Source organism: Rhipicephalus microplus, chromosome X (genome assembly GCF_043290135.1).
Source record: "Rhipicephalus microplus isolate Deutch F79 chromosome X, USDA_Rmic, whole genome shotgun sequence".
NCBI lineage: Eukaryota > Metazoa > Arthropoda > Arachnida > Ixodida > Ixodidae > Rhipicephalus > Rhipicephalus microplus.
The window spans coordinates 388,165,772-388,187,695 of record NC_134710.1 but is presented as its reverse complement, the minus strand read 5'-3'; the positions used below and the strand labels follow the sequence as shown (position 1 = coordinate 388,187,695).

Below are 21,924 nucleotides of genomic sequence, written 5' to 3'. Positions count from 1 at the left end.
ATTTGCCCGAGAATTCGATTGAAAATAAATTCAAATTAACCAAAATTTCAGACCTCAAGCTTTTAATTACCGAGAATTTCTTCCAGTTGAACTGCATGCAAAACTGACGGGACCCCCACTCCACTTCCAATTAACCGATAATTCCAATTAAGCAACTTCGAATTATCGGGAGTCGACTGTACTATTAGACAAAAGCCTCTCTTGATAAATGGACAATATTATTCATTAATATATGTTGTTGGGCTACTTGGTTCATACTGTGCAAAAGGTAAAGACACACAAGAGCAACACGAGGTTCACAAAAGTGTTTCCTTGCCTTGCATGTGCATTACCTTTCGCACACTAATCCACATTAGTTCATATCATTCACTTCCACAACTTCTACGAGACCCATATTTCTGCTGCTTACTTCTTAAAGTTTTCCTTGTGTGCAAATCTGTGAATAAATAAATGAAAAGGTAATAAAATCATTACTATGTTTTCTTTCCCTTTCGTCAGATGTGCTAGTGACTGCAGAAGTGTTTGATCACTATGTGCACAACGATACAATAACACCTTGACTTCTGTCCGGTGCTCACCCGTGTTTATGTGTTGCCCGTCCAAGTCATACTGCATTTGTACTAGCACAAGGGTACGTACGGCTGGTCCTCGTTACACTATAACTTGGGCTGTGACAATATGAAGCCAGCCCTTAATCAGTCATATGAAGCATGCATGAATCAAACATGGCTGCTCCTCAGAGCAACTGGAGAACAGAAAAGGACATACATTGGCTTCTCAAGGGAGAGATAGAAATATTTTAATGAAGAGCTGGGATGCCTGGCTTTTCGCCTGACATGGTACTCCAAATGATCGGTGATGAGTATGATATATACACTGATTAAAATATATACACAACACATACAGCCACACACAGGCAGACTGCACTATTTACAGTTTCATTCAGTACTTGGTACAAATATGGCACAATATTATTTTTTTTACCAAACACTGCCTAAATAAAATAAGGAACATACATTAGATGTACTGATCCATCCATAGCTGTAACCACAAATTCGAAAGGACGCTTTTCTTTGTTATGTGGTCGCGGGCTGCCCAATGCAGCCAACAAACATATAGGTACCAAGGTGTTGTGGCCGTAACAGAAAGCAACACCATTAAAGACGCTCCAGCAGATTTTGGTTATGGCTCCCACAGATTTTGCTTGTTCTACCCTGTTGAAAGTAAAAGTGCTTCTAAAAACTCTGAAAGAACAAGTCGCACGTTTCTAAAACTCTTTTATCTGCACCATAAGTTATATTCCAATGGTAGTGTAAAGTGCACAGCCTGCTGCATGTTACCATTGATGGGTAGCTTCATCATCCTAGAGATACTCAAAATCATGCAACACTCCTTTTAGGCAAAAGACAGTTAACTCTTATTTCCAAATACTGACAAGTGAACAGTCCATTCTGACAATTTCACTGAGCTGCGCATGACTACGACAATCTCTGAGGGCAAGGCAACACAAAGAAACAGTGTTTTTTTGTGACAATAAAACCTGTAAAATTTGAGCCCTTTTATAAAGCTGCTTGTTTCTTTTTTTTAATCTGGCTGATTGTTGTCCCCCCCCCCCCCTATGCAAGGTTTTTTTCAGATTTTCTTCAAGATTAGCACATATTTGATGCTACAGAGAATCTGCTATTTTGTCAGTGCTTTTTATGGCTTTTGTCCAAATTCATCAGCAGCGCACACATATTTTCACCTGAGCTATATACGGACCTGCCATGCTTGCTTGCCATGGCTCTGATGCAGAGACAAAACACATACACACACACAGAGCATCAAGACAAGTGCCACCTAACACCTGATCTGTGAGCTTAGGTGAACCCTCTGTGGGGGGCTCAATGGGTCAAAAATATTTTTTAGCAAGTTGCTTGAGGCAAGTCAGGTAGTGTAAAGACCAGGGTACATGGAGTGATCGTACAGAATCATGTAGGCGATCTTGGACCTACAATGCACAATGTCCATAAACACTGCTGCGAAACTGAACCCTCTAAATATTTGACAAATGCCTCTGCTGGCCACTGGAAGTGGCCAGCAGGTAATGGCCACTATGAGGTGGGACAGCTCTGCTCACTTTTGTTTTCAACAAAAACTGGCTTGTCATTTCACACAGCGTGATCATACCAGTTGTTTTCTGAGAACATTCTGTGCCAAATATGTGCAAAACTATTCAGGCATTCTTAAGGGGGGACACGGGTTGCGGAGACCAAAAAGTCGCGAAAAAACTCGTTTTCTATTGCATTTTTAAAATCTACAGCTACTAGTGCACTTATATCGTGAATTTCATGCCAATTATATCATTACTTTAGCCACTAAGACCCTTTATACGGCGCTTTCTAGCTAAATCTGAGCCGAAATCAACATTGAAATCGCACACTTTCCGTGACGCGCCCCTGCCCTTTCATGTGTGCCAGTGCGGCCCGCTTGGTCTCAATTGAGAGAGCCGTCTTTCGCTTTCGAATTCCCACAAGAATGGGTCCAATTGAACCATTGGCAGCTTGTAAAATGAGCAGCAAAAAGAAGTATCAGAGCGCCTTCCTATTCACTACTTCGCGCACGTGACTTGAGCTTGCCTCCCTATTAGTGGAGGCTCCTGGCTTCGTCTGCCCGTATTGAGGTGCGCGTCTATGCGCACCATTTTGCCTCAGTGTCGGCGGAGAAGTTTCATGATATCAAATACTAAAAGCGAATTCCACATGAGGTACAAGTTTGGTGGGAAAAAAGTCCGAAGGACGCTAGTCGCAAATTTCAAGAAGCCCTTCGTGATACAGCAAAACCCCCGAGACGCTACACTCTCCATGTCCCATGGTGAAGTCGTCGACGCTACCACGGAAGACCTAGCTACCGCATCAGTTGTCATGGAGCCTGTGCAAAGTCCGTCGGCCGCGGAGCCTTCGAGCAGCGGTCACGTGCCTCTAGATACTATCTATCGGCAGCAATCTGACTTGGAAGAAGAGCGAGGTAAAGCCGAAAATAAGTTATCGAAGGTGTGGTTCACTGCAGCGACGGAGCGAAAACGCGCATTCGTGGTTGACAGTGCTGACGAAGCAGCTCGGCCGCCTGATGGAACCACGTTCACAATTATAGATTTGGACACAGTGAACAGCGCTTTGTTGGCATTTGCAAAGTGCAGGGCATGCAACGGAGAACTGCAGATCGTTCGCAACGACCGGGAATTCAGACTCGCCGTGAAGTTGCGTTTTGTGTGTTCGACCTGTGGGGAGACTGTGTCGTTGTGGAGCTCGCCGCCCGTACATAGCGATGAACGTATGAAACCTTTTGCTGTGAATGTTCTGGCCGCGCATGCCTTGCAGGCAATGGGGAACAGACAGACCGCACTGAATGATGTGTTCTCGTTGATGGGCATCAGCTGTCGGGATCTTCACACAAAAACGTGGCAACACTACCTGAAGCTATCTGAAGACGAAGTTGGCACCCGCGGCCGATTGTGGTGCACGCAATTTCATGAGCGACGGCGCGCGGTCGGTTCGCGAACTTTACGGCGAGCCTAATATAGGCCACACGGGAAACATCGCGGTGTCGTTTGATAGGTCATGGATGACTCGCGGTCATTCGTCGCATATCGGTCTCAGCACCGTCATAGAGTTGTTCAGCGGGCTGGTGCTTGACTTCGTTGTTTTGAGCAACTTTTGTGCTGGATGCGAGTCGGGCCCAAAGGAAGGTGTGAAAATTGAGGCAAAGGCAGCGCGGGCTTTGCTGCCTTTTCTGCCGTTTTCATGTCCCAACATGTCTCCTCTCCTCTGCTGTCTGCCGCGCTGGGGGAGTTTAACCCCCTCAACCGGTAGCCGATGTTGACTGTGGCGCCACGCGCGGAGTCTCCAGAGAAGTTTTCGCGCGCTGTGTCGGGAGCGGGGAGATACTCTCCGGGACAGCAGACGATGAGCCACGCAATCTTTTCCGTTCGTCGACTCCCGTCGCTTAGGGCTCGTCGGACCTCGCTGACGGCTCCTGGCGCCCGAGGCGAACGCTCACCTTTTGTTGCGCCACTGCGTACGCTCGGCCAAAGGGTGCTACGGTGTCCTAGTGTGTGGCTTAGCTATGTCGACCCGTCTCCCTTCGAAGCCAACGCGAGCACCTTTGCCCTCGCATGAGCAACCGGGCCTTGGTCCCGATGTCTCCGTGGATCACCTTTACCACAGACGTGCTTGTGGCACACTGTGTAGTACTTTTATGCCCGTGGCGTGGATCAGCCTATTTGCTTTCCCGCCGCGCCTTTGCAACGGGCTGTACTGCGTTTGGTGTTGCCACAGACAATAAAGTGTTGCAACTTTGAGCAGTATCGTGTTCTCGCCACGGGGACGGTTAACGCGTGCCCTGCGGCTCGCTAAGACCGAACCCACGCTAGTGGCCGTACTCCTTCGGGATGCGTGTCACTACACTGGCGCCCAACGTGGTATCAAAAGCTCTAGCTTTTGACTGCTCTTAGCGAGTCAATTCGCCTGCACGATTCGGGCTCGTCGTAACATGTCTGCTTCGTGGCATGCCGCGTTGCACAAGGAGGCCATTGCCTCCATTGGCGGAAACCCTTAGGCACCCCCTATTGCAGTAACGACACGAGACGCCTAGCTGCTCCCTTTGGAGATGGCGCGTCGTTTCGGAATGGCCCTCTTGCCCTATCCGAACAGCGCTCGCAGTCGGTTCCCTGCAGAATTGACAGGGCGCAGGCACCTGAATTGTTGATGGTAGCCGCACCATGTGCGCCTTTTGTTCGACAACAGGCCAATTCCACAAGGAGCCTATTTTGCTCTGGGAACGGCGCGCAGGGCAGTGGTCTGTTTGAAACCGCCCCACTGATTGAGCTGGGCGACTGCTCACCTTCGCTCGACCGTGCCGCTACCGCACCAACGGCTTCTTACGAAGCCGGTGCGACGACGCAGACATTGCTGCAAAACGCCGTGCAGATCATCCAAGCACTCTCAGGAGCTGTGCGAACGCTTTTGGCTGGTCCGAAAAGCGGTCACCCCGCTGTGTTATGTTGCCTTTACCAACCTACAGCAGATATCGCGATCAGCTCACCGCCTGAGATTACCTCGACTCTCAGTCCCGTTATCAGAGAGCAATGCATATATGCCAGGTCTCCCGATTTGCCCTGGAGACTCCCGACTTTTGACAACTTTGTACGATTGTACGACCGAGATAGAAATCTCCCGGAAGTGCCCGCGTGTTTGTCTCAAAGTGGGCTCTAGTTCTGCAACCTAGCACGAATGCACACGCACGGAGTGCCGATTGTCATCGCCGTCGTTGAAGAGCTGGAATGTGCCTAGTCAACCAAGCGGAGCCGTCGCAAAAGCGAGCGAGCCTGCCAGTACTTCTCTGAGTATGTGAATGCAACGCCGCCGCTCTGTGAGCTATGAGGCGCAAGGCAGGTGTGGTGGCGCTAGCGTAGGATTCTGCTGTGTTTTCCACGCTGATGTAGCTGAGTGATAGCACTGACACCGCTGGCACATCGACTTGCCGTTCTTTCTCTGAGCATTGCTTGTGTTCTTGTGTCACGAACGCTGTTAGCGTGGCTAGCGCTGTGTAGCGTTGCTGTCTGCCATGGCACTCAGCAAAGAGCGAAAAAAATATCTTCAGGTGTTCTTGAAGCAGTATACGACAGAGTTCAGTTGTGTAATTGCCTCGCGGAAAGGTGAGCAACATGCGTTCTGCACCATCTGTAAGTGCGACATCGGTATATCCCACGGCGGCAGGACTGACGTGGTTGCACACGTTTCGTCGAAGAAGCACACCAACAACGTTCAGTGCCAGGAGAAACAGCATGTAATGCAACAATTTTTCGGTAAGCAAGACGGTGACAATGATGTGATACGTGTGGAATGTTTGTTCACCGCTTTTCTGCTTGAGCACAGCATTCCGTTGAGTGTCTCCGACCACGTGGGACCCTTGCTGCGGAAGATGTTTCCAAAATGCAATGTTGCGAAGCGCTACGGCTGTGCTAGAACTAAGACTACAATGATTGTTGGCGAAATGGCAGGCCATGCAAAAGAGTGTGTGGTGAGTGCCTTGAAAAGACGAGTTTTTGCGGTTGCTACTGACGGCTCGAACGACAGCCAGGCACAGCTGTGTACCCCATCGTGGCCACCTTCTTTGCGGAAGAATTGGGCTTTATCGAGAGCAAACTGCTTACTATAAGCACCCTGGAAGGCCCTTCAATGGGGCACAACATCGCCAAGTTAATTATGGACAGTTTTGCGTCATTGAATGTGTCATTGTCTAATTGCATAGCTTTTTGCTGTGACAATGCCAACGTGACGATGGCCAATAAGAATGGCGTAGCGGCAGCGCTAACCGAGGCCCATAAAATCATTATGAAAATTGGATGCCCATGCCATTTAATAAACATTGCAGCTGAAAAGGCAGCTTCTTGTCTCCCAGCGAAGGTGGACGAAGTCCTTGTGGACATTTTTTATTATTTTGAAAGAAGTGCTAAAAGAAAAAGTTCGTTTAAAGCGTTTCACGAACTGCACAATAAGGAGTTTCGCAAGGTTCTAAAGCACGTTCCAACCAGATGGCTTTCGCTGGGAAAATGCCTGGAAAGTCTCCTATATCAGTGGGCACCGCTCTTGAGTTTTTTCCTTCAAGAAGTGAAAAGAGATGCCACTACAGGGTCCCAATTTCTGACCTACTACGACATTCCCAAAATGCTAGCACAAACTGAAGACACTGAGCAGCACCAGTTCAGACAGAAGAGAAAGAAGTCTGTTGAATCAACACCTCTGCCTGTGAAAAAGTTAAGGCTACTGATGTGTGCAAGACTGGATCAACTTGCATAACACGTGAGGAACGACTGTTCATGTTCTTGAACTCTGAGCTTAGCAAAGCTTGCTGTCTGTTTTTAAATAATATTATTCCTGCTTTTGAGACAGTCAACTGCCGCCTGCAAGCACAGGCACCCCTAATACACAAGCTACAGCCTATACTTCTAAACCTTCTTGAGGACATCCTTTCAAGGTTTGTGAGGCCAGCACTGCTAAAGCAGCACAATGACATCTGTTTGATAGACTACCACAGCAGAAATGTGCAAAAGGATGACCAAGACTTGGTAATTGGACACCAAGCTAAGTATGTCGTTGAAAAGCTCAAGCCAAGTGACAAAAAGGAATTTTTTTAGGCTCTTAGAAGGTACATGGTTGCTGCATGCGACTACATGCACCTCAAATTTCCTTTTAGAAATGAGGCTTTGATCAATGCACGTGTTGCGGATATTGAAGCTATAGATAACATGTCATTTAAAAATATCTTTTTCTTTGTTGAGCGGTTTCCAGCGTTATTGCCACAAAACGAGCAAGAGACCAGAGATCAAGCTATTAATGCACTGGAAATGGAATTTGTGAAGATGCAGTCTTTCGAAATTCGTACAAATATACTGGAAGAGGAACGGGCCGATGTGCAGTGGAGAAAAATCTCGCTGCTGAAAGGCGAAGATGGACTTATGAAATTCAGTCGCATTGATCAAGTGACGCTGGGAATCCTTTCAGTACAGCACAGCAATGCTGAATGCGAGCGGCAGTTCAGCATTGTGAGGAAGACTCGAACAGAGTTCCGCGCTTCCATGTCAGACAAGACACTTGGGCAACTACTTCAGGCCAGATGTCATAGCCGCGGACCGCGTTATTCACAGGTATATTCTGAGGAGTTTTTGAAGAGGGCCAAATCTGCCACGACAAAAAATGAGCAGTAATGTAACTGCGAGTGACACAGCTTGGACTGTTCTTTGAGTGACAGCTTGGACTAACATGGCGCTAAGGTTGGACTCCACGTGCAGTTTCCCCGTGCAAAAAAAAACATTCTTTTGGGAAAGTGTTGGAGTGGCAGCGGTGAACATTGTTATGCCCAACAGTGCTCGAAGGACATTTCGAAAAAGGTGGCTTGAGCCACGTCGAAGATTTGGTGGTGGTGACCATAGCAGGGTAGGTTGTTGGCAGTTTACAAAAACTATACCATTATTGTGCCATGATAATTCCATAAAAGTTCAATCTTGAGAAAAAGCGCGTGAAAAATTCCATCCTCCGTGACCCCCCCCCCTTCCCCCTGGTTGCATCTCCCTAATGCCTGCGCTGCCAACCTGGCAGGTATGGCAAATGGGTTTGGATGATAAGGTGGTGTTCGAACGTGTTATTCACACTGCACTGACTGACACGGCGGCGAGATGGTATCGGCTTACCGGTTACCGTGCAGCAATCCTCGAGGAGTTTCGTGCGGGCTTTTTGCGCGAATTCCTACCCGCCGACTATGAAAGTAGGATGCGGCGAGAGCTTGAGCTCCGTACACAAGCTCCTGACGAGTCTTTACAGGAGTATGTACGTGCGATGTATGAACTTATTTCTATCGCCGAGTCCCGAGCATCAAACGAGGAATGCGTCCAAAGGGTGATACGGCAGGCACATCTGACTTTTTCGGCATGCCTGCATGGCGGCCGCTTCTATGACTTGGAGGAGTTGGCCGCCGAAGCAAAGCGCATTCAAGGCGAACGACATTCTCGCCGCACGTGCCTATCGCCCGCCGCCGCCAGCCAGCGATGCCCTTGAGCCACGCTGCGCTTGGAGAGGGGCCATGACCCTTCCCCAACAGCAACAGCCTCTCGGTGCCGCCTTTGCAGCTGCAACCAGCTGTGCGTGAGAGTTGAGCGATCGCGCTCTTGACCCCTTTAAGCATGAAAGGCGGGCAGCCTGCGCTGCTCCACCTGAAACCTCCACACAGGGACGCTTTCCGACCAAGTGTAATGTGGAAGATGAGGCTTGCAGAAACGTATCCTGCGATAACGTAGCGAGCCGATCACGACAGCTCGAGGCTGCTCCATCTGGGAAAACAGACCGTGATGGAGTGCGCTGTTACCGCTGCCGTGAAAGAGGGCACATAGCAAGGGAATGCACCAGATCCAGACCTCCTGCGAGGCAGGGAAACGGGTTTTCCGGGCCGTTCGTGAATGCAAGAGAGACCCAACCCTTGCTTCTTCCCTCTGCGTGCAGGGCAAGCACTTCTCTTGCTGATACGCATGCGCTGTTCATTCCGGTCACCACTGCCGGCCATGAATTTTCGGCTTTGCTGGACACGGGCGCTAGCGCCTTGTTGTTCGGCGAACAGGTGTTGTCCCTCTTGCACAAGCACTCAGTGCCCTTGCGGGACAGCCGAACGACATTCATCCTTGCAAAAGGCGTGGCGCATTCGGCAGGCGCTGCAAGGTTGACTATCAGATGGGGAGATCGAATGAGATGCTGCCGTCTTGTTCATCTTCCAGGGCTCGATGTTCCAGTGATTCTCGGTCAGGACTTTCTCCTTAAAACCGGTATCGTTGTGGACATTTCGAATGGCGGCTATTGTGATGACCCATTTTGCCAACTCAAGCCATTCATCAGCCCGCTGGCGCTTACCGTTGCCTTTGCTGCAGAAGCGTCGGAAACGTGCCCTGCGCAGAGTTCGGGGCCAAGCCCCTGCTCAACACATTTGCCCTCTCACAGTCCCCTTCGGGAACGAGAGACGTGGCATGAACCGTGTCGTACGCCAACTCCGGGGTCGTACGCTGGCGTTCCGCGCTTGTCGGCTCGAAACCCCTGTGTGGATCGACCGACACGACACAAAAAGGCACTACATCCTTTGGTCGCCTACGTCTTGGTTGGATGATGCACAGAAGGCTTGTCTGTCGACACTGTTACGTGAGTACGACGAGCTCTTCACCGATCAACCGGTCTAAACCGATTTAGTGAGCCATGTGATCGAAACTGGTGACGGGCTTCATCTGAAGTGTAACCCCAGGCCCGTCAGTCTCGCCAAAAGGCAGATTATCGATGGGTTGCTAGACAACATGCTTGCGGCTGTCATTATTCGCCGCTCGTGTAGCTCCTGGGCGTCTCCAATTGTGTTGGTGCCTAAGAAAGATGGCAGTCATCGCCTTTGCGTTGACTATCGCCGTCTGAATGGAGTGACTCATAAGGATGCCTATCCACTTTCCACGATATACTCCATCGTAGATAACCTGGATGATGCACGGTACTTTACCACGCTTGACGCCTCTAAAGGTTACTTACAGGTCAGTATGGGTAACCGTGACCAGTGTAAAACTGCCTTCACGTCCCACAGAGGGTTGCTCGAGTTTACTCGTACGCCCATTGGTCTTTGCAATGCTCCTGCAACGTTTCAAAGACTCATGGACCGCGTCCTCGGGGAAGCAAAGTGGTCTTACTGCATGTGCTACCTCGACGACATCGTGATTTATTCACGAACCTTTGAAGAGCACTTGGCCCATGTTGCCGATGTACTCGAGAGAGTGAGGAGCGCCGGGATGACATTAAATCCCGCTAAGGTCCAATCAGCGCAGACCCGTGTTCAGTCACTCGGGTTTACGCTGGGCGAAGGCTCCATGGAGCTGGATCAGGAGAAACTTCGAGCTATTCTCGATTTTCCCGTGCCCAAAGACGTACATGGCCTTCGCCGCTTTTTAGGAATGGTCAACTTTTACCGTTCCTTCATTCTGTCCTGTGCCCGACTGCAGGCGCCCTTGAGCAAACTCTTGGGTAAGTCTGCTGAGTGGCAATGGGGACTTGAGCAGCAGGAGGCGTTTTGCAGACTGTCTAACGCCATAGCGGAGACAGCGCAGCTCAAGCTCCCCGACCTGACCAGACCGTTCGTTGTACAAACGGATGCGAGTGACCTGGGTTTAGGAGCTGTTCTCCTACAGGAATACGATGGCGTGTTGCAGCCGTCGGCCTTTGCCAGCCGCTCCTTGGTCTCTGCGGAGAAAAATTATTCCATGACCGAAAAGGAATGCCTCACCATCGTGTTTGCACTGCGGAAGTTTGACGTCTATCTTGATGGGACGAAATTCGTGGTGCAAACGGATCACAGTGGGCTCAGCTGGCTGCTGCGACACCGTGAGCCTGCCGGCAGGCTGGCGCGCTGGGCTCTCCTGATACAGCACTATGACTTTTCAGTGCAGTATCGAAAGGGGAGCACCAACGTGATAGCTGACGCGCTATCTCGTGCCCCATTGTCTGCCGAGGACCTTGATCCCGATGCGACAGCCGCTAGCGGTGCCTTAGCACATACAAGCGTCGGGGGCGAAACAGCAGCTTAGCCGCCATTCGTCGAGGAGGGCGAGTCACCATGCGGACAAACCTTGGCTGCTAACCAGGTAAGTGGCGCACCGCGAAGCGGCCAAGCAGGGGAGCTTTACGAAGGCCACGAGGCCGAGAGCGAACCCGTGATGCCGACTCAAGCGGTTGTTGCTACGGTCCGGAGGGGGCGCGATACCCGACTCCCCCATTTTGGGAGAATGGGCATCGCTTTCAGCAGAGAAGAGCTTCTGAAGGCCCAGCAAAGTGACCTGTTTTGTCGCGAAATGTGCGACGGTCTCAGAGAATTGGAGCGCCGCGACGCTGCTTGTCCTGCAGCGGGCGCGGATAGCGACTGTCTCGACAAGACAGAGCGCCGTGACGCTGCTTGCCCTGCAGCGGGAGCAAATAGGGGGCTCGGACCAGCGTGTGTCGCTGAGTCCCCGGCGGATTCATATTTGCTGGACTATGACGGGCTCCTGCTGAAGTATATATCCACTGACGACGAGTCCATCGACCCGTTTAAGGTGGCTATGTTCAAAAGTCTGAGGGCCGCACTGATGCGATCCTCTCACGACGAACCCATGGCCGGTCACCTGAGTGGCTCGAAAGTTTTTGCAAAACTCAATCGCGTTGTGACCTGGCCTGGCATGAAGCAACATTTTTCCCTATTGCCGTTCTTGTTGCGTCTGTCAAACGGTGAAATCAAGGGGTGGCAAACCGCCCAGTCTGATGAAACCGATTGTCAGTGAGCGTCCGTGGACAAGTGGCCACCTGCTATCTAATAGGACCATTTCCAAGAAGTAAGCAGGGGTTCATTCACCTGATGGTAGTCGATCACTTTTCGAAATGGGTGGAATTGTTCCCTCTTCGGAAGGTGACAGCGCGAGCGGTGCTTGAGAAGCTGCATGAAGTGTTTTGCCGGTTCGGCTTCCCGGAAAGGCTCATCACGGACAATGCTTCATATTTTACCGCTCGGGTGTTTGGTGTCACGTGCCGTTCTCTCCGAATTGATCACTGCACCACTTCACCCTACCATCCCCAGTCCAATTTGACGGAGTGCGTCAATCGTACGCTCAAATCGATGTTTGCGGCCTTTGCCGAAAGTAAAAGGGGCTGGGCAGACCATTTGAGTGAGCTTGCATTCGCTACTCGAACATCCGAGAGTCGCTCAACTGGTTTCTCGCCCACCTTCTTAAATTTTAGAAGGGAGTTGGCAAATCCGGTGACCAGCGTCACTCAATGCCAGCTCGAGGACGAGGAGACGCCAATAGACTGCTCTGCTTACGCATCTACACTTCGGGACAGGCTTTGTCGAGTTTTCTACAAAGCAAGGCAAAGCTTGGCATCGGCCAGGGCTCAGCAGAAGGCCCAATATGACCGCAAGCATCGCAACTTAGTTTTTGAGGTGGGCGATCTTGTCCTGAAGCGTAACCACGCTCTTAGCGATGCCAGTAAGGGGTTCTCAACCTCACTCGCTCCTAAGTGGCTTGGTCCGTACCGAGTGGAAAAAATTTGCACTCCACTCTCGTACTTGCTGAAAGATCCCTATTTGGGAAAACTCAGCCATGCCCATATCGCAGACCTGAAACCCTTTGTCTCACGGTCTGACAAGCTCGCACCAGAGCCCTGCGGCACTACGCGCAAGCAACGGGGCACCCCTGGAGCAGCAGACTGCATTCGGACCCCGCACCGGTATAATCTGAGGAAGCGGTCACCTTTGTGATTTCGCGCCGGACGGCGGACTTCTCCGCAACCGAAGGCCCTCAGTCTACAGTTTGGTCTCTGCAGGCTAGCTTCTTTCAGACCACTGCTCGGAAAGGAGTCGGCCCTACCAGTTGCTGCAAGTGCTTTATTTTTGTTTTCATTCCTGTCTAGCGTTCATGTTATAGCTTGTTTTTTTTTGTTGCATCAAATGCTCTAAGAACGTGCCTTTTCTGCATGAACACATTCATTTTTTCTCCTGCTGTTCTTTTTTTTTTTTCCTTTTTGCTCTCCGTGCCCTGCGCTGAACTATTTCCCTTGGCGAGCGCGATGTGGTGGTGGAGGGAGACCCACGTAACGACGAATCAGTGTCAGTGGCATGTGTGCTGGTGCCGTGATCGGGGCATGATGTGCAGTGACGTAAGTGATTGTGCGCACTGTGAATGGAGTTTCATCGCCGACAGATCGGGGGGAGGGGGGGCTTGGTCACCACGGCTGCGAGTCTGCGTGCCAGCAGTGCGGCTTCTTCTCAGTTTGAAATCAACGACGCCGTCCACAAGTGGTGTTTTCCCGTTCTGCCTGCCGTCATGTCTCCGTACCGAGGAAGTCAAGATCGCCTGCCCGCCGACAGGGACGCGGCGGGCGCGCTAATCACCCGATACCGCGGTCCCTGCGCCTCCATGTGCGAAGAAGCAACTACAAAGCGTGGCCACTTGAACGTGGCAAGAACACCAAGATGTGCCTAAGTGCTTCGTGAGCGATATGCCATCGAAGGCTCAGCAACGAGTGCGGCATGAAACTGCCTTTGATAAGATACCGTCGCCATTCCGTGGCCACACGATCACGGAACGCGACGTGCTTGCGCGAGGTGCCCGGCTGCCGGACCCACCTGGAGTGCGTGTGTGTTCATTGTGTGGGGTGAACGTATACGCCAAAAGCCATTTTAGGGGAAGCCTCGTGGGAAAAGCCCTGGCGGCGCGAGCCTCCGGGCGTAGCAAGACGATGCCGACCTCGTCTGTGCCACCCACGGCGCTCCCTGATGAAGATCTCGCTGCTTTGTGCCTGGAAAGAATGCGCGAAAACTCGGGCTTCGCGGCCCTCGTTGGCCCAGGGATTCCGTCGGCTGACGCCTCTGCGCCGGACGGTAATGGCAACACCAACACAGACTTTCTCATCAGTTTTGGTGAAGACTTTATTTGACTTTGTGTGTGTCTTTTTTCTCTCGTGTTCTTTCATGTGTTCTTGTACTTTCACTCTTCGTTCTTTTTCCTTCCTTTTTTGAACATAAAGCTCATGTTTGTTGTACCTTTAGAGCGTTTTCCTTGTAGTTTGTGCTGCAGCAACAGGGTCAAGAGAGGCCACTGTCTTGCTCATAGCGGTGTAATTTTAACTGCATGGGTAATGCCCGGCTGCCTTTTGCAGACCAGTGAAGGGCAAATTTAGGAGAGGTGGATGTGGAAATTAAGGCTAGCCCGCTGCCTTTGCGCGGGCTTTGCTGCCTTTTCTGCCGTTCTCATGTCCTGACATGTCTCCCCTCCTCCGCTGTCTGCCGCGCTGGGGGAGCGGAGTGACGTTTAGCCCCTTCACCCAGTAGCGGATGTTGACTGTGGCGCCGCGCGCAGAGTCTCCCGAGAGGTTTTCGCGCGCTGCTTCGGGAGCAGGGAGATACTCTCCGGGACAGCAGACGGTGAGCCACGCAATCTTTTCCGTCCGTCGACTTCCGTCGCTTAGGGCTCGTCAGACTTCGCTGACGGCGCCTCGCGCCCGGGGCAAACGCTCGCTTTTTGTTGCCCCACTGCGTACGCTCGGCTGAAGGGTGGTACGGTATCCTAGTGCGTGGCCTAGCTACGCCGACCTATCTCCCTTCGAAGCCAACGCGAGCGCCTTTGTCCTCGCTCGAGCAACCGGGCCTTGGTCCCGGTGTCTCCGTGGATCACCTTTACCACGGAGACGTGCTCGTGGCACCCTGTGTAGTACTTTTTTGCCGGTGGCGTGGATAAGCCTATTTGCCTTCCCGCCGCGCCTTTGCAACGGGCTGTACTGCGTTTGGTGTTGCCACAGGCAATAAAGTGTTGCGACTTTGAGCAGTATCCTGTTGTCGCCATGGCAACGGTTAACGCGTGCCCTGCGGCTCGCTAAGACCGGACCTACGCTAGTGGCCGTACTCCTTCGGGATGCGTGCCACTACAAAGGTGACCCTTCTTATGCTGCGTGGAAGGAACATCCCCAGTGTCCGAAAAACAGTGACAAGAAGGCTGGGGAAATAGAGGTTGAGGCTGCCCTCATCCTCTTCAGGTCACTTGAGCGGCACAACCTGCGCTACACCATGGTGCTTTGCGACGGCCACAGTTACCTTGCGCTACAAGAAGATAAGGTTTATAGGTATATCCCAGTGAAAAAAGAGGACTGCATTAATCATGTCCAAAAGCGTATGGGCACTGCTTTGCGCAACTTGATTGCAAAACACAAAGGCCCTGGCCTTGAGATTCTTGGGGGAAAGAGCCGCTTAACAAGAGACCTGATCTCCAAGCTCACCAATTATTATGGGTGGGCTCTGAAGACACACAGTGGTGATTTTGATGCTATGCACACAGCAGCGATGGCCACTTATCATTACATCACGTCCAATGATGATGTGGCAAACCACACTCTGTGCCCACCTGGTCCAAATTCCTTGTGCAAATGAAATGCGGCAAAGGCCATGGGGGAGCTCATTCCCAAACATCGTCAAAAGCTGCCTTCACATGTCTGCCAAGCCTTACATCCCATTTATTAGCGCTTGTCAGACAGAAAGCTGTTGCAATAATGCAAGCGAGAGAAAACCCAAAATAACAACGAATGCCTGCATTCAATGATCTGGGCGCTGGCACCAAAGGAGCGACATGCTTCGCTATTCACAGTGGAAGCAGCTGTGGGAGAAGCAGTGCTAAAGTTCAATGCAGGCAATAAAAAGGCATCAGAGGACATTATGAAAGAGCTGAGCCTAAACCCCAGCTGACAAAGCCGCAGCCGCATGGCTGAGAAAGATCGACGGCGCACAGCAGCATCAGTCAAGAAGCGACAAGCAACGGAGAACAAGCACCAGTCCCTGAAAAAGTGCCACACAGGGACTCATAGTCAAAAGGACTACATGCCCAGTGCATACTGAGCATTTTCAAGCGCAGTTATGTAAATGAATGAGTTTTATTTCTTTTTCTCAGTTTTCTGAAAACATGGTTTTTGGTGACTTTACTAGTTTGTCGGGTTGATATTGAACTGACGCGCTCCGTCACGTCCTGGAATCGTACTTTGACGTATTCGACTTCTGTGACCGTCCGCCAGGTCAAACCAGCATTGTGAAGCACCGCATTTACACTGGCGATGCATCTCTGGTACATCGACGGCCGTACCGCGTTTCTCCTGCGGAGCGTCAAATCATTCAAAAGGAAGTCGAGAAGATGCTCGCCAAAGACATAGTTGAGCCATCTTCTAGTCCATGGGCTTCCCCTGCAGTCCATGGGCTTCCCCTGTTGTTTTTGTAAAGAAAAAGGACAACAGTTGGCGATTCTGCACTGACTACCAGCATCTGAACAGGATCACTAAGAAAGACGTCTACCCGCTACCGCGCATTGACGACGCCCTGGATTGCCTTCATGGCACTAAGTATTTTTCCTCCATCGACCTTCGCTCAGGATACTGGCAAATTGCTGTCGACGACATGGACCTCGAGAAGACTGCTTTTGTGACCCCTGATGGTCTTTACCAGTTTAAGGTCATGCCGGTCGGATTATGTAATGCCCCAGCCACCTTCGATTGAATGATGGACACTCTCTTGCACGGGTTCAAGTGGTTAATTTGCTTATGTTACCTCGACGACGTCATTGTGTTTTCCCCGACATTTGAAACACACCTCGACCACCTTTCCTCCATCCTTTCTGTTTTTCGTAACGCAGGACTGCAACTGAACTCATCGAAGTGCCACTTCGGTTGCCAACAAATAACCATGTTTGGCCATCTTGTGGACTCCTCTGGCGTACGCCCTGATCCTGATAAAGTTCGAGCTGTGCAAAACTTCCTTGTCCCGACTAGCACTAGGGAAGTTCGAAGCTTTTTAGGTCTATGTTCTTACTTCCGACGTTTTGTAAACAATTTCGCGGACGTGGCCCGACCTCTTACGGACTTGCTGAAGAAGGATGTTTCATTCTCTTGGGGCGCTGCGCAAGCTTCGGCGTTCTCCAGTCTCATCGCGTTGTTCACAACACCACCTATTCTAGCCCATTTTGACATGTCTGCCCCAACAAAAGTCCGCACTGATGCCAGCGGCCATGGAATCGGTGCTGTTTTGGTCCAGCATCAAAGCGGCTGCGCCCGCGTTATCGCATATATCAGCCGTCTGCTCTCTGTGGCCGAGCAGAACTAGCCTATCACTGAACGGGAATGCCTTGCTCTAGTTTGGGCGGTTGGCAAATTTCGGCCTTACTTACATGGTCGTCGCCTCACTGTCGCAACTGATCACCACGCCCTCTGCTGGCTCTCGTCGTTAAAGGATCCCACTGGGCGTCTTGGTCGCTGGGCACTACGGCTCCAAGAATATGACTACTCAGTGTCTTACAAATCTGGCCGTTTACACCATGATGCTGACTGCTTGTCCTGCCATCCAGTGGACCCCCCCTTAAACTTTAGATGAAGCGCCACCATGTGTGCTCTCTCTGCTTTGAGCAACATCCGTGATAAACAGCTCAGAGATCCAGTCTTGCATGGCATTATTGAGAAGCTAGACTCCCCAACACCCCATCCGTCTACTCGACTGTTTGTGCTTACAGAAGGTACCTTGTACCACTGCAATGTCAACACAAATGGGCGCGAACTGCTCCTTGTGGTGCCTTCCCAGCTACGTTCGAGTGTTATCGCCCAGCTCCATGACGCCCCCACCACCAGTCACCTTGGTCTCTCTCGGACTTACGACCGCGTGCAGTGTCGATTTTACTGGCCCAGGCTTTATCGCTCCGTGCACTGCTACGACGTTGCATGCGACCAGTGCCAACGTCGAAAAAAATCCCCTATGAGTCCTGCCGGATTCCTCCAGCCACTTGATATTCCTATTGACCCCTTCTTTCGAGTTGGCCTTGATCTTTTAGACCCGTTCCACCAGTCTACCTCCAGAAACAAATGGATAGCTGTCGCTACGGATCATACAACCCGGTACACCATCACGCAAGCTTTGCCAACCAGCTGTACCACAGATGTTGCCGATTTTCTTCTGTACGATGTCATCCTTCATCATGGTGCTCCACGCCAACTCCTCACAGATCGTGGGCGCTATTTCCTCTCCTGAGTTATTGACGACCTGCTACGCTCTTGCAAAACCAAACATAAATTTACGACGGCCTACCATCCACAAACTAATGGGCTTACCGAACGATTCAACCGGACTTTAACTGACATGCTTTCCATGTACGTCTCCTCCGACCACCTAAGACTGGAACGTTGCATTGCCATTTGTCACATTTGCATACAATTCCTCACGGCACGATACCGCTGCGTTTTTACCATTCTACCTCTTATTTGGCCGCCACTCAACTCTACCTTTCGACACCATCTTTCCGACAGCTGTCGATTCACCGATTGAATACGCCCGTGACACTATCACCAGAGCTCACAAAGCACGAGAAGTCGCTCGGAAGCGCCTCTTAGCATCGCAAGAGCAACAGAAGCAACGTTACGACACACATCATCGTGACATCTCCTTTGCCCCGGGTTCCCTTGTGTTGTTGTGGACACCAACTCTACATGTTGGTCTCTCTGAGAAGCTGCTTTCCCGGTACTCAGTACCCTACCGCGTCTTGCGCCAGGTGACCGACGTTACCTACGAGATAGCCCAGCTGAAGTCATCTCCAATGTCTACAGACATTGTTCATGTCTCCCAACTTAAGCTCTACCACTCCACAACATCATAGAAAGCACCGAGACAGTGCTTCTGCACCCGGGGGTCATGTTACGAGACTACATCGCGCTGAAAAATCAAGACAGACAGCGAGAAAGACGACGTGATTCTGGGATGTGGGGCACGCTCTGGCTTGCCATCTCAGCTTAGGCTTGGCGAAATATATCTTAGCTGTAACCTCGTTTCTCTGTGTACCCTCCCCTAACAATATTTTGCAATCTAGAACAGGTAGAGCAATAATTTTTTCATTAATGTAAAGCCCAATCTGTGTATTACAAAGTGCTGATAGCAGAATTTCCATTTGCTGCCCATATAAATTTAGAAGGTATTAAATTTCTTTGTATGCGATAGCCATGGTATGACTTCTCAACTTTCATCATCTGTAGAATCACAAGTTTTTATTTAATTTGAAATCTGCTTACGGCATTGCACTTATTGCTAATTGCACTGTCTAGCTATGCAATAATATTTACTTTTTGATAAGCAGTTTCCTTTTTATTGTCTTCAAAAGCAATAGAGTGGCAGCATTGTGTAGCTTCTAAATTGATTAACCTACAATGAAAATTTTTACATATTTGAAATCAGCAGGAGAAACTACATAAGCATGTATATTTTCATCATGTTTGGTCCACAAATACAGAAAATATCTCCACACACCATGTCCCCCCTTAAAAGTAGTTAATGTCACTTGTTCATGTAAAATAAAACAACAATTATGTTACCCAAAACATAATATTGGCCGTACTGAGCTGGTGCTTTCCACACATTCATTCCAGGTATCTCCTTTCAGTACATGTTGGACATCACACTGCCACAACATTCTCTGACACAAGAGCTTTGTAAGACTTGCACACACCTAATCTTGGGACAATGAAGCAAAACCGAGTCTGCTGCTGTCTGAAGTTATGTGGCTGTGCACTTCAAACTTGATGTCACAATCCCATAAGTCTGCTGTTATCACTTTTTAATTACTTTGGTCTTCGAGGAGAAGCGCAAAATTGTTACTACCTTCACAAATAAGCATTACAATAACGTCATTTCAATTCACCCGGAAATAATTCTGTGGAAACATAATTTCAGGCCTGCTTGGAACAAAGCTGCAGACAGTGTTGCCTACATTTCAGTCAGGTATTGTAATATTCTTGCCATCGGAGAAAATTCAGTTTCATTTTGAATGAGTACACTTCACAAGTAATGTCATTAGTAAGCTGTCACGTGGGGGTAGAAATGCTCAGTGACTGTCACAGCATAATAAAATCTCAAGTGAGCGTGTTGTTCAGTGACCTCATGTCACTGAGTCTAAATTTGCAGCCTCAGTAACAGAAGCTCAAAAATAAATAAACAGCCACAAGGCCAGTATTTATATGCAATACTTTTTGCTGCCGAGAATGTTCTTGGTGTCCAACAAAACGTGCTCAACTACAAAATAATTTAGTGTAATCACTCTCCTTCTGTTCACAGCTACAGTTGTCAGGGCCATGTCATGTAATGGCCACATTGCTTACGCCTGAGCAGCTAAAGTTACAATACTCGTTTACTTCATTTAAACTTAAGCTTATTCTATACTCGCTGGAAATAAAACAATATTTGCCAAACATTGCGTCAAATAACGAACGTGTATATCTTACGTACCGATTCATCCATAGCTGTTATCAGAAATTCGAAAGGTCGCTTTTTTTTGTTGTGTAGTGCCGCGCTGCCAAAGAGTCATTAAATCTGCCGACAACAAGGTGCTCAGCTGAATGTGGAAGCACAAGACAATAAAGAAAAAAAATCCGAAGCCAAGCACATCAATTTCTATAGCCTGGTTTAATTTGAGCTTCTTAATGTAATTATGTTTCAAGGCACCACCGTTTCTTGTCCAAATGAAGTTTTGATGCAAATATTTAAAATGAAAATTCTTCTGTTAGAGCTAAATGCCTGTAATTAGTAGTAAGCCTACACAAAGTACATTTCTTTACCTAGGTCAAATAAATGAGCGAAGAGGTCATTGCTCTACTACAGCATAATATGTATTAACTCACTCAGATTTATTATAACAAGCATAGAATGAACTTGGAGTTTACAACTTTATGATTGAGGACAAGAGAAAAGGATGAGCAAGACTTGTTGCTGGAAAGTACACAATAGCACAAACTTAGAAAAGACTGATCAGACAAAAGAAGGAAATAGATGGGGGCAGAAAGATTGGGCATTGAACTTCAACTGTTTCTTCAAACAAACAAACTACCAGATTACAACTCTCTGCACATGAGCACATCAAGATCAGTAAACCCTGGTCACACTCGCATGTCAAGAAGCTGCAGCTCATTTGGGTAAAGTGAAACTGACATAACAAAGGTTGCATTAGTGATACGTCCGTTTTACTTTACCAAAATGAGCTAGAGCTTCTTGACATGCGAGTGTGACCAGGGTTTACTGGTTTTGATGCGCTCATGCACAGAGAATTGTAATCTGGTGACTTGTTCGTTCGAAAAAACAGTTGAAGTTTTGCACCCGACCTTTCTGATCAGTCTTTTCCAAGTTTGCCCTACTATGTACCCTCTAAAAATGCAGGAGCCAGCCATAACCACTGCATGACAGCATCTACCAGGAACCTTTTCTCATTGCATGGTGCATATTTCATCATTGCAACTGCATCAATTCAATAACTAAGACACTTCTCCCAAGTCCTCCTGCTCATCGTCGTCTCCCAAGTCCTCCAGCTCATCGTCGTCACTGTTGTGTGAGAAAGATGAAGAACCGGGTCCCTGATCCAATGGTTTAGCACCTTTCCGTTGAGGGATGGCTGCCAACAAGGCATCTGTCCAAGTCATCCCCTGGGTCTTGTTAAGCAGGATAGTGAACACTACGAAGACAACAAAGAAAAAACATCAGCTTTTGCACACTAGAAAATGCATGTGCAATAAAATGATAGCTCCAACATTTGTTGCACAACATGCTTGAAAAAATAGCGAGCCCCACCCTAATGCAGCGACAAGAAATATGCTTCCACTGCAAAATCCTGGTGTACCTAGCTTGTGTTACAACACCAGCATCTGCTCTACTATAACTTTAATATAATGCGAAATTTCTTTCACTTTAAGAGCTACTAAAATACTGCCTGAGCAACATGTTTGAGTAACAAAACAATATTCAGAAACAGGTATTCGTAAAGAGAGAATCAGTTCATGCAAACTGGAA

The 21,924-nt window shown here is 49.3% G+C and overlaps 1 protein-coding gene across 2 annotated transcripts in view; it reads right to left on the bottom strand.

Moving 5' to 3' along the window:
- Nucleotides 1-774: 774 nt before the first annotated feature.
- The window catches only part of LOC119161024 (tRNA methyltransferase 10 homolog A), a 100,842-nt gene continuing 79,692 nt past the window's right edge, over nucleotides 775-21,924 (bottom strand). For both annotated transcript variants that reach the window (XM_037413341.2, XM_037413343.2), the window contains one exon: nucleotides 775-21,589. In XM_037413341.2, coding sequence (XP_037269238.1) covers nucleotides 21,393-21,589 — 197 coding nt within the window. In that variant the 3' untranslated portion in view covers nucleotides 775-21,392. The remainder of the gene's footprint in view (nucleotides 21,590-21,924) is intronic.